This window comes from Microcaecilia unicolor, chromosome 3, assembly GCF_901765095.1.
Source record: "Microcaecilia unicolor chromosome 3, aMicUni1.1, whole genome shotgun sequence".
Classification (NCBI taxonomy): domain Eukaryota; kingdom Metazoa; phylum Chordata; class Amphibia; order Gymnophiona; family Siphonopidae; genus Microcaecilia; species Microcaecilia unicolor.
Genome location: NC_044033.1, coordinates 196,424,548 through 196,437,008, shown reverse-complemented (window position 1 = coordinate 196,437,008; position 12,461 = coordinate 196,424,548). Strand labels below are relative to the sequence as shown.

The 12,461-nt window shown below is 46.5% G+C and overlaps 1 protein-coding gene across 2 annotated transcripts; it reads left to right on the top strand.

The window, feature by feature from the left end:
* Positions 1-991: 991 nt before the first annotated feature.
* Positions 992-10,360, top strand: TMEM205 (transmembrane protein 205). Of its 2 annotated transcripts, none has more exons than XM_030196958.1 (4): positions 992-1,098; positions 3,092-3,198; positions 8,761-8,924; positions 9,288-10,360. In XM_030196958.1, the coding sequence occupies exons 2-4, from the start codon at positions 3,099-3,101 to the stop codon at positions 9,588-9,590; spliced, it is 567 nt and encodes a 188-aa protein (XP_030052818.1). In that variant the 5' UTR covers positions 992-1,098; positions 3,092-3,098; the 3' UTR covers positions 9,591-10,360. The 2 variants fall into 2 exon arrangements, with proteins under 2 accessions (XP_030052818.1, XP_030052819.1); XM_030196959.1 differs by having other exon boundaries at positions 997-1,098; positions 3,089-3,198.
* The last annotated feature ends 2,101 nt before the right edge of the window (positions 10,361-12,461 follow it).

Genomic DNA, 12,461 nt, shown 5'->3' with positions numbered 1-12,461 from the left:
TATCACATGTGGTGGAACTGGTTATTACTTTTTAAGAAATATGAACATATCTTAGATTCCCAAATTATACAAAAGAGAGGCAAATCTGCAAAATAGAAATCATTTGATGCTTATCCTTCTAAACAATAATATCTATTTTTTCTGATGTTGCCCATGTATGCTATTTCAGTTGTTACTTGTTACTGTTCTATTATTTTTCATTTCACCAGTGTTACTGTAATACTTCATTATGTATCTGAATTATTAGTGACTTACAATTTGTTGGAAAAAAAATTAATTCTCAAGTCACAGGCTGTACATACTGTAGCAGGGCATGTTTATCCATTCCTACTCTAGCTGAGATCATATTTAACCATCTTTAACCTCATGTGCACCGCTTTGTATTGTTATTTGAATATTTTTACTACTGTAATTGTCTATTGCTTATGTTTGATTTATTCTTACTGTACACCACCTTGAGTGCATTCTTTTAAAAAAGGCAGTAAATAAATCCTAATAAATAAAGTACATGCCTAATGAACAAAGTTTGAGAAGCACTAGGTTTGTTGAAGTGATTACATATTAATACCCCCACTGTATTTAATAATAAGCCCAACAACTATTGATATACATTTGCATGCATGCACTACCCTCATTCATTGGGGCATCCTGAAAACCTGACTGGCCACTGCAAAGAAATGCATTAAGTGGATAAAGTAAAAGAAATAAACCATTTATTAAAGAGTAATAATAAGCAAGCATAAACTGAAATCACGGAGCGAACACAGACACCCAGCTCACTCCTCTCAAGTTTGGCCTCAGCCTCATTCCCTAGATAGAGGCGGGAGCAGGAGAGATGGAGCGCGTCACAGCGATGACGGAGTACGTACAACAACCAACCTCCTTGCGCACAACCAATGAGGGTCCTTGCAAGGATCCTTGGTACAACGGCGAGCTTGACGCACATGCTCCGCCCAGTTGATCTCTCCTGATTGGTTTCAGACGGAGACGGGGCATAGACGTGGCTTCACGAGGCTGTAAGACTGAAGAGAAGCGGAAGTGGGCTGCAGGCGGCAGCAGAGTGCAGGAGAGGTTGAGCATCGGAGCTGCAGAGAGAAGGTAGCCGAGGAGGGGCGGGAACCGGAGCGCGAGGCTCATGCGGGGGCTTTACTAATGCATCTCGCCGCTGCCAGTGCTGCGATCCTCCCCACATACATACATGCATCTCACTGCTGTCCTGCAGCACTTCCTGCTATTCCAGTACTGAGACCCTAGCACACTGCTCTGCCAATGCACCTCATTCCTGTCCTGCAGAATCTCCAGCTATTCCAGTACTGAGACCTTCACACACAGCTCTGCCAATGCACCTCACTCCTGCTCTGCAGTACCTCCTGCTATTCCAGTACTGAGACCCTTGCACACTGCTCTGCCAATGCACCTCTTTCCTGTCCTGCAGAATCTCCTGCTATTGCAGTTCGGAGACTCTCACATACAGCACTGCCAATGCACGTCACGCTTGTCCAGCAGCACCTCCTGCTATTCCAGTACTGAGACCCTCACACATAGCTCTGCCAATGCACCTCATTCCTGTCCTGCAGAATCTCCTGCTATTGCAGTTCGGAGACTCTCACATACAGCACTGCCAATGCACGTCACACTTGTCCAGCAGCACCTCCTGCTATTCCAGTACTGAGACCCTCACACACAGCTCTACCAATGCACCTCACTCCTGTTCTGCAGCACCTCCTGCTATTCCAGTACTGAGACCCTAGCACACTGCTCTGCCAATGCACCTCATTCCTGTCCTGCAGAATCTCCAGCTATTCCAGTACTGAGACCTTCACACACAGCTCTGCCAATGCACCTCACTCCTGCTCTGCAGTACCTCCTGCTATTCCAGTTATGAGATCCTCACACACAGCTCTGCCAATGCACCTCATTCCTGTCCTGCAGCACCTCCTGCTATTCCAGTACTGAGACCCTTGCACACTGCTCTGCCAATGCACCTCATTCCTGTCCTGCAGAATCTCCTGCTATTGCAGTTCGGAGACTCTCACATACAACACTGCCAATGCACGTCACGCTTGTCCAGCAGCACCTCCTGCTATTCCAGTACTGAGACCCTCACACATAGCTCTGCCAATGCACCTCACTCCTTCCCTGCAGCACCTCCTGCTATTCCAGTAGGAGACCCAAAGCATCTCACTCCTGCTCAGCATCCCTTCTTGTACTCTCTCCCCATTGCTGTTCTGTCAGTGTTTCTTAACCAGTGTGTCTTCAGATCTGATCAGAGATGCCACACAAAGTCACCACTGCCTGATGTTCAGATCCAGACCAATACCTGGACAGTGCTGTGAGCTTCTCATGGCCACAAGACACCACTAATGGCTCAAACATGCATGCCTCTTCTATCTAGGTCCAGCCTGAGCCCCTGAGTGTGGGCTTTAAAGGTCAAGCAGGATATGTGTAGCCAAGTCCTGTTTTGTGTAGCACACAAGTACAGAACGAGGCTGCCTTGAGTGCTTGGCCTCCAGTGATGCTTTCAGAACCTCCCCAGCTTATATTTTGGCCATATGAATTCTTTCCCACTTCTATACTGACTACTCCACTGGGACTAGGGTGCCTTGGACAATTAACAGTTGGCTTGCACCAAAACATTTCCTGCTTCTGATGATTCCTCTCTCCTTGACTAAATATTTAAACAGTATTACCGTGTACCCTGATTCTTAATTCTGTGTGTCTGAGACTTAAAGAAAATTGAAGTGTAGCGGGGCAGAGCTCCATGGGTTTCAGGACTAGGGAAGAGAAACCTAAGTTGTTGGGTCTTCGCTTGTTCCATTTGAGTTTTCTTTTTTTTTTTTTGGTCTGCCTTTAATGTGAGTGCTGTTTCCTGGGCATTAGGATCCAATTTCTTTTCAGTTTTTCCTTAACTCCCTCCCTTGGCTTTGTAGCTTAACATAAAACAAAAAGCAGATTCCTCTGTAGCCCCCAGCCTGGAAGCCTTTCTGTCCTCTCTTCTGAGATTCTGCCCTTGTAGTGAAGGTCAGCAGAGCAGAGAAGGCAAGTGGCTATTCTAATCTGTCTGTCCTCCTTTTAACCATGGCCGAAGCAGCTGCAGGATGCCTATGGAAGGGGATCCCACCAGTCTGGTGAAAGTTGTTCACCTACTCTGCCTCTCCACTGCCTGGGGCATGCAGGTGTGGGTGACATTCATAGCAGGTAAGTGGTTCCTGATTCTTCAGGAGGAAGTGGTGTTTTTCTTGCAAGGGTTAACTGATATGTGTTCTCTGGCCAAATGCGGTCACTGAAAGGGCTGGACTATGGGAGGGGGATAACTGTAAATAGAGACTCATGGCACTGTAACCCCTGGTGGTTTATGAACAAAGTTTGTAGCAGCACCAGGGCCCTGTGTCATAATCTCCAAGCAGAGCTATTGCAGGCATGTAGTGATAATGGCTATGGGTGGGAGGAGGCACTGGGGCTGGCCTAGGTTAGGTTAATAATTTTTTAGGGTGGACTGGTGGCCTGCATTGGCAATTTTTTCCTTAAAGGTATTGCGTTAACATTTATTTATTACATTTGTACCCGCGCTTGCCCACACACTGCAGGCTCAATGTGGCTTACATAGTAAATAATTACATTTACAATCACAAAGTCTTTAAAGAGAATATTATAAGCTGTAGTAAACGTAGTGAGAGTGGGGTTTTGAGGAATAAGTGAATTGAGCATGTCAGGGCAAACAAAGGTAGGATAAGCAAAAGGAAAAGGGATTGGGAGGGGTGAAGAGAGGGAGGATGGAGAGGAAAAGATAAAGGGCAAAGGATGGATAGGAAAAGATAAGGAGATTGGGAAATAGAATATATATAACATTAGTTGACTTTTGCATCTAAACCACCAGTTTAAAAAAAATTGCTGATGTAGCTCCCCCTGCCACATCCCCCTTTATCAGGAGTTGCACCTTGCAGAAGGCTGCAAGATTAAGTACACTGTGCGCAAGAAAGAGAAGCACATCTGTGTTTTATGTATGTACTAGCCGTTAAGCCCGTTAAAACGGGCGAGATTTGTGTTTTGCAAAATGTAATAATTCTCACCTCCATCCATCCATGTCCAGCAAACCTCCTCTCTCCCCTGCCCTCCCCCCACCCGATACATGTCCAGCAACCCTTCTCTCTCCACTGCCCTCCCCCCATATCCAGCAACCCTCCTCTTTCCCTTGGCCTCCCCCCCACCATCCACCAACCCTGCTCTCTCCCATGCCCTCCCCCAGTATCCAGCAACCCTCCTCTCTCCCATGCCCTCCACCCATGTCCAGCAACCCTTCTCTCTCCCCTGCCCTCCCCTCCCCTCCATCGATCCATGTCCAGCAACCCTGCTCTATTCCTTGCCCTCCCCCCATATCCAGCAGCCCTCCTGTCTCCCCTGGCCTCACCCCGCCCACCAACCCTCCTCTCTCCCCTGCCCTCCCCCCATATCCAGCAACCCTGCTCTTTCCCTTGGCCTCCCCCCCCCCGCTCTCTCCCATGCCCTCCCCTTTGTCCAGCAACCCTCCTCTCTGCCCTGCTCTCTCCCCATGTCCAGCAACCCTCCTCGCCGCCGCTCCCTCCCCCCTCCGTACCGGGCTCCCTGCACTGACATGAGAGCGCTTCTCACCTCTGTGTGAAAGCGCTGCAGGCAACAGCAGATCGCTCTGCTGCTGCCTGCAGCGCTTCCACGCGGAGGTGAGAGGCGCTGTCATGTCAGTGCAGGGGGGCGGGAGTGGCGGCGACGACGTCGGGGATGGGGGGGTGGAGGTTGGTGCGCCGGCGATGTTGCTTCATCTCCAGGCTCCAGCGGCAGCGTCCATTTCCCTCTCTGTTCTGCCCTCTGATGTCATCACGTCTTGACGCGAGGGCGGGACAGAGAGGGAAGTCTCTACTGCGCATTTGCTGGTGAGTCGGTCACTTGTCATTTATATGTTTGATTAATACGCACATGTCTAGTCGGAGGTTGTTCCACTGAGCTCCGCAGCACATTTGGCTCTTTCATGCTTCTAGAAACATCAATAGTATTTATTTATTAGGATTTATTTACCACTTTTTTAAAGGAATTCACTCAAGGCGGAGATAAGGAGGGCAAAAAAGGACTTTGAGAAGAAATTAGCGTTGGAAGCAAAAATACATAGTAAAAATTTTTTTAGATACATTAAAAGCAGGAAACCGGCCAAAGAGTCGGTTGGGCCGCTGGACGAAAATGGTGTTAAAGGGGCGATCAAGGAGGACAAAGCCGTAGCGGAGAAATTAAATGAATTCTTTGCTTCGGTCTTCACCGAGGAGGATTTGGGGGGGACACCGGTGCCGGAAAGAATATTTGAAGCGGGGGAGTCGGAGAAACTAAACAAATTCTCTGTAACCTTGGAGGATGTAATGGGTCAGTTCAGCAAGCTGAAGAGTAGTAAATCACCGGGACCTGATGGTATTCATCCCAGAGTATTAATAGAACTAAAAAATGAACTTGCGGAGCTACTGTTAGAAATATGCAATCTGTCCCTAAAATCGAGTGTAGTACCGGAAGACTGGAGGGTAGCCAATGTTACTCCGATTTTTAAGAAGGGTTCCAGAGGAGATCCGGGAAATTATAGACCGGTGAGTCTGACGTCGGTGCCGGGCAAGATGGTGGAGGCTATTATTAAGAATAAAATTGCAGAGCATATACAAAAACATGGACTGATGAGACAAAGTCAGCACGGATTTAGTGAAGGGAAGTCTTGCCTCACCAATCTAATGCATTTTTTTGAGGGGGTAAGCAAACATGTGGACAATGGGGAGCCGGTTGATATTGTATATCTGGATTTTCAGAAGGCGTTTGACAAAGTGCCGCACGAAAGACTCCTGAAGAAATTGCAGAGTCATGGAATCGGAGGTAGGGTATTATTATGGATTAAGAACTGGTTGAAAGATAGGAAGCAGAGAGTAGGATTGCCAGTATTCTCAGTGGAGGAGGGTAGTTAGTGGGGTCCCGCAGGGGTCTGTGCTGGGTCCGTTGCTTTTTAATGTATTTATAAATGACCTAGAGATGGGAATAACTAGTGAGGTAATTAAATTCGCCGATGACACAAAATTATTCAGGGTCGTCAAGTCGCAGGAGGAATGTGAACGATTACAGGAGGACCTTGCGAGACTGGGAGAATGGGCGTGCAAGTGGCAGATGAAGTTCAATGTTGACAAGTGCAAAGTGATGCATGTGGGTAAGAGGAACCCGAATTATAGCTACGTCTTGCAAGGTTCCGCGTTAGGAGTTACGGATCAAGAAAGGGATCTGGGTGTCGTCGTCGATGATACGCTGAAACCTTCTGCTCAGTGTGCTGCTGCGGCTAGGAAAGCGAATAGAATGTTGGGTGTTATTAGGAAGGGTATGGAGTCCAGGTGTGCGGATGTTATAATGCCGTTGTATCGCTCCATGGTGCGACCGCACCTGGAGTATTGTGTTCAGTACTGGTCTCCGTATCTCAAAAAAGATATAGTAGAATTGGAAAAGGTACAGCGAAGGGCGACGAAAATGATAGTGGGGATGGGACGACTTTCCTACGAAGAGAGGCTGAGAAGGCTAGGGCTTTTCAGCTTGGAGAAGAGACGGCTGAGGGGAGATATGATAGAAGTGTATAAAATAATGAGTGGAATGGATCGGGTGGATGTGAAGCGACTGTTCACGCTATCCAAAAATACTAGGACTAGAGGGCATGAGTTGAAGCTACAGTGTGGTAAATTTAAAACGAATCGGAGAAAATTTTTCTTCACCCAACGTGTAATTAGACTCTGGAATTCGTTGCCGGAGAACGTGGTACGGGCGGTTAGCTTGACGGAGTTTAAAAAGGGGTTAGATAGATTCCTAAAGGACAAGTCCATAGACCGCTATTAAATGGACTTGGAAAAATTCCGCATTTTTAGGTATAACTTGTCTGGAATGTTTTTACGTTTGGGGAGCGTGCCAGGTGCCCTTGACCTGGATTGGCCACTGTCGGTGACAGGATGCTGGGCTAGATGGACCTTTGGTCTTTCCCAGTATGGCACTACTTATGTACTTATGTAGATCAAAGATGAGCAATAGGCAATTACAGCTTTAAAAATATTCAAAAACAATACAAAGTATGGCATGGTACTTACAATGTCAACACAATACATCATAGAATAGTTTAATTGATAGTGAAGGGTAAAGCAAAGATGTAACATAGATAGGTAAGACTTAGAGTGTAAGGTGACTGATTCAGAGAAAGTTGCACATGAGGTCAGAGAGATGGTTAAATATTATCTCAGCTAGGGTAGGAGTGGATAAACATGTCCTTCTGCAGTATGTGCAGCCTGAGTCACTCCTTGTGTGTGTGAGTGAGACTAACAAGTTAACGATAAGAATCCAGCAAGTCTTGGTTTCATAGCAATAGGAACCAGAGATTATTTAGGATTGAGGAGTAATTCTGTAAATGTGAGTTAGCTTGGCACCTCAGTGCTATTCTGTATATACTACTTGACCAGTGGGCCGGTGGCACATTTTTGCAAGTGCAGTTGAGCATGAGCAGGCCCCAGGCAGGGCTCCCACTTCACATGTAGAACTTATAGAATATTGTCAATTAGGTGCTGTGCTTGGACCAGGTCCTTGGCTGGCAAAAGTGTGAGGATCTAAATGGTAGGCACTTTAATTCCTGCTTATGTTCCTTTAATAGAGTAGGGCTGCTACCGCCTCCCTTCCAGGTGCTCAACTGAAATGTAAATTAACCCCCCCCCCCCCCCCCCATAGCGAGACTGAGCGAAATGGCACCTTCCCTCTTTTTGTTTGCAGTAAATTTTATAGAGTTTTAATAATATGTTACAACAAAACCTTAAAAAGATCAAAACATCCAATGAAGTGTAAATCCAGTTAGTGATGCAAATTATGTGTAGACAAAGGAATCCTGTTTAGAAGGAATGGATCCACGGAATCTTAGCGGAGATTGGGTGGTGACACTGGTAATTGGGAAGCGAAACCGGTGCTGGGAAGACTTCTACGGTCTACGCCCTGATCGTGACTGAATAGATAGGGATGGGCTTGAGTGTCAATTTTAAGGGGCTTCAACGTTTGCTTCAGAACTTTTAGTACAAGAGTGCTGGGCAGACTTTTACGGTCTGTACCCTGAGAATGGTAAGGAGAAATCAAACTCGGGTATAAAGTATCACATACCATGTAAAATGAGTTTTTCTTGGTGTGCAGACTGGATGGACCATACAGGTCTTTATCTGCCGTCACTTACTATGTTACATATCTATGTAGAAATGCTCCAAATTACGATCTTCACAAGAGTCATGAAATCGCCAATGTGTTTCCCCGCACTGAAAGATTAGTTGAACTGCGATTTAATACTGTTAAGTTGAACCTTCTTGACAGAATAGCTCTAGCCCCTAAACCAAATGATATGGAGTTCAGCAAACTGTTTTAGCATTTTATCTGGACATTTTTAGACAGTTGTAGGTTAGGGGTCTAAAATAATGGAGAAAAGAAAACCCCCAAGAGCGCCCCATTTCTCAGTGGTTACGTTTTTCTGCACACAGAGACGGGGCAGCGTTGGAAACAATTTTCTTTAACTAAGCTAAGCTTATGAAAGTCCAAGCTAAGCGCACAAAGTGCTGAAGTGTCCTGAAAAGGCAGCAGAATCATGGCTTTTGGAGAGAAAGGGACGGTGACCCCCACACACGGTGCATATGCTATATAACAGTGTATCTGTGTTTTCTCACTGCTTGTCATACACTGACTCTGTACGTGTGGATTCTCTGGCAGGATTTGTGCTGATTCGGGAAGTGAGTCGTCACACCTTTGGCCTGGTTCAGAGCAAGCTGTTTCCCTTCTATTTCTACGCTGTACTGGGTTGCTCTTTTCTAAACCTGGCGCTGTATGCCATGTACCATCCGCGGGAACTGCTGTCCAGTGGCGAGACCCTGCAGGTATGTTCCACACTAGGGAGGGGGCAACTTTGGTCAGGTTTTCCCCAATATACATGAGATCTACTTGCATACAATGGAGGCAGTGTATGTAAATAGATCTCATGCATATTCATTGGAGAAATCCTGAAAACCCAACTGGATTGTGGCCCTCAAGGACCGAGGTTGCCCACCCCTGCTCTAGGAAAATACATAGTGCTAAGGATCCTCCGTGCCCTTTGGAAGCTTTACTGCTCACTCCCTTTCCACCGCTGTGCTGTACTGTGCTGTGAGCTCTGCAACTTGCTGTTAACATGAATCTGCTGTGCCTACTGGTTCCAGGGTAATACCCTTCATCTGCTTGTGTTTTTTTTCTCTCTTCCCCAGATTTCTCTGTTTTTCATTTGCATGGTCCTGGCAGCAGTCAATGCCCGCTGGTTCTCACCCACCACCACTAAAGCGATGCTGAAGATGCAGGAAATTGAGAAGGAGCATGGGCTGGGGTTGGAGGTGGGGTTGCAGGCCCAGCGGGAAGCCTACCAGAAGCTGCGGGAGCAGGACCCCAAGTACAGAGGCCTACGACAGAAGTTCTTCCGTTATCACGGCCTCTCATCTCTCTGTAACCTTGTCTCTGTTCTGGCCACTGGGGTCAATCTGTGCTGTGCTGCCCTGCACCTCCATGCCCTGTAAACATGACTCAGAGGTTACTAACCCTTTATCAACCAGCACTTTCCCTTCTCTGATCTAACCCTCTGCCTTCTCCAGCTGTTTACATCTGGGAGCACTGCACCAGCCTGAAGTGTTACAGATCTTTAGCTCCTACGTGGTGTCCAGCAAAGACCATCCAGCCTTCTCAATTTGTATCATAGAAAGAACTGTAGTTTCATCCTTAGACTTCGGTACCTCAGCGAGAAAGTAGCAGTGAGGGGACTGGAGCTGTGATGGCCAGCTTGTGCAGCTCAGCAGTATAAGTTGGAGGCATCGCTGTGCAAGCGAGACTCAATCTCAGCATTTAAACACTTGGCCTGAGGTGGAACTGGCTGCAAATCCTATCAAGAAATCACCCTGTGCTTCATTCTTCTGTGTGTGGAGTTTGTTGCTTTGGCTCAGTACGAAGAGAAACTTCTCAGGTCATGCTGATGGCGCTGTGTGTGTCCCTCCCCTAACAACAGATTCTTGCGGGGACATTAAGACTGTTTTTTTTTTTTTTACATTTTCAAACTGAGGGAGTCCTTCTCTGAGAGAGAGAAGGGCAAAAGCTGGGAATTTTTATCACAGAAAATGCATTGATGCCAGCATGTTATAGTCGAAATATTGTCCCTTCTTGTTCAAAATGTATTTTTGATAAGCAGTGATGTGAGGGTTAGGTTTCATCACTTGTGTGATATGCTTCCATGCGCCTCGTACTGACCCTGTCAGCGACTGAGAGGAGGCCAAGAAATAAACACGTTTTGAAAACACCTTGTGCAGCCACTGTCTTATGTTAGAGAACAGAGCCTTTGCGTGCTGGCTGAAGAGCGGGGAGGGGGGTCAGGGCAGGAGAGAGCCCTCGCTTATGTGGAGCAGCCAGGCTCACAGTGGCTAAGGAGAAGGGGGTGTGCCTTAGTGAGGAAAGTTCCTCAATCACATTAGTGGCTCTGTACCTTCTGCTGGAGGCCCTGGGAAGACAGTGCCATTTTGCACTTGGCCCATGTCCTCTTCTGTTTTACCACGAGGCAGACCCTGTGCTCCTGGTCCTGGACATCCCACTGTAAATGGGTTTCCATCTGCTAGAATGTAGAAGAAAATGTGAGTAATGTCATAAACTTGTAACAAGCTCTTTCCTTTCATCAGGTCTGTGTAAAATGAGCTAAGGATGAGGAATGGGAATTGGGGCGTGAGAGAAGCAGAGCTTGTCACACTTGCATGAAAGGTGGTCATAACAGACACTAGAGAGGCTTTTAAGATCCACATGGTCGATCCCAGACGAAAAGTCCAAAAAAACAGTTCCTTATTGAAAACACTACCTGCCTCGGGTATATAAAGTAAATACAGTTACCAAATACTAAAATTAATATACAAAGCATGTAAAATACATTAATTAAAAAAAAACACATACAATGTTTGGAGTCCAGGCAAGATTATGAGCACTAATAACAAGTAAAATTTTGGAATATGAAATACAAAATGGTGGCAATGAAACATATATCAGTTCTGTGAAAAAATCGTAAAAGGGTCTTATAACAAAATAAAAAATATATTAACTGTAAATAAACAAGTGTGATATATACGGTGAATTTGTAAGAGCTTCTGGCAAATTAAAATTATATTAAATATAAGTGCTGCAAATATGTTAAAGACTATTACATACCAAAAATGGAGTTGTACTAGATCAGATTGTCTGTGACAGTGCTCAGATAGAGGACATATTTTCAATAAAGAACCGATTTCTTTGTGAAAGATGATCTTGCCTTCAACTTCCCTTTATTTCTCCCCGACAAGACAGACAAATGCTGGAAGCAGACAACTTGAGTCAAGAATGACAATATTGAAAAAAAAAAAAAACAGTTCAACCTGATTCTCTTTTAATTCCCTTCAATGGTTTCTTTATTCCCCTTCTTTGTCTTCCTCATTTCTCTAAGTCCCTGCTCCCATTTTATTCTCATTTCCTCATTCCTCTCCTTTCTTCCCCTGTATCCTGTTGTAAACTTCTTCTAGTATGTTTCTGTGTGAATGACGGTATAACAAATTCCTGTAAATGAGAGAGAGGACAGATCCAGGGGGTTCCTGATGTGTCCCTTCCTCTCCTTGCCTGGGACTTAAGGTCTAAACCTTCCAGCACTATGGGGTGGGGGGAGATGATATCCATCAATTGGCCCCAGGTTAGCAGGGACAGGCTGAGCTAGGCCAGAAGCTATGGACGTGCGGTTCTTGCTGTTTACTTCTGAACATTAGAACTGCAAATTGATCAATAACCAGTGGTAGGGGGAAGGGTGAAAGACAGATTGGGTGGTTTTTTGCGGGGAGGCCAACCCTCCCCCCTCGCCCCATGTTGAAAGAGGGAGCATAGGCCTCTGGTTTGCACCTTTCCAACCTTGAGCCTGCAGGTTCCCTCTTAGGGCAGGGAAGTGAGTGTCTTGTGCCTGGTGTGCAGTGCTTGGCAGGAAAGCCCCTTGTGTGGGTGAGGTGATTTTGCCAGAGCCAGTGTGTGTGCCAGTGGAAGGGCTGCATTGCAGAGGAACCCTGGCAGAGGGACTGAGGGGGGTTGTGGGATGCATTTGTCCTAATGTTTGTGCTGCACCTTTTATCTGGACAGCCTCTTGGAGTCCCTTAGGCATAAAAGCAGCCACCGCTGGTGCAGAGGGTGCTGTGCAATACAGGGCAGTCTCTAAGGGGAAGAAAAGACTAGCTGTTACCAGTAACATTGCAATAACCTCCAGATCAGACCTGGGGCACAAGGGCAGACTCACTGGCAGGTGATCTGGGTTCAGTTTCTGCAGCAGGACAGGACCTGGAATGCTTCGGAAACTGTTTCCAGCCCCTGGGGCAGAGAAAGCCGGGCAGTGGTGACACCTTGTGGCC

Bases quoted from the DNA above. Each gene is read 5' to 3' on its own strand.
- TMEM205 (XM_030196958.1), top strand. From the start codon at position 3,099: ATGCCTATGGAAGGGGATCCCACCAGTCTGGTGAAAGTTGTTCACCTA. The intron at 3,199-8,760 runs GTAAGTGGTTCC...ATTCTCTGGCAG, and splicing joins GTGGGTGACATTCATAGCAG to GATTTGTGCTGATTCGGGAA. The intron at 8,925-9,287 runs GTATGTTCCACA...TCTCTTCCCCAG, and splicing joins CCAGTGGCGAGACCCTGCAG to ATTTCTCTGTTTTTCATTTG.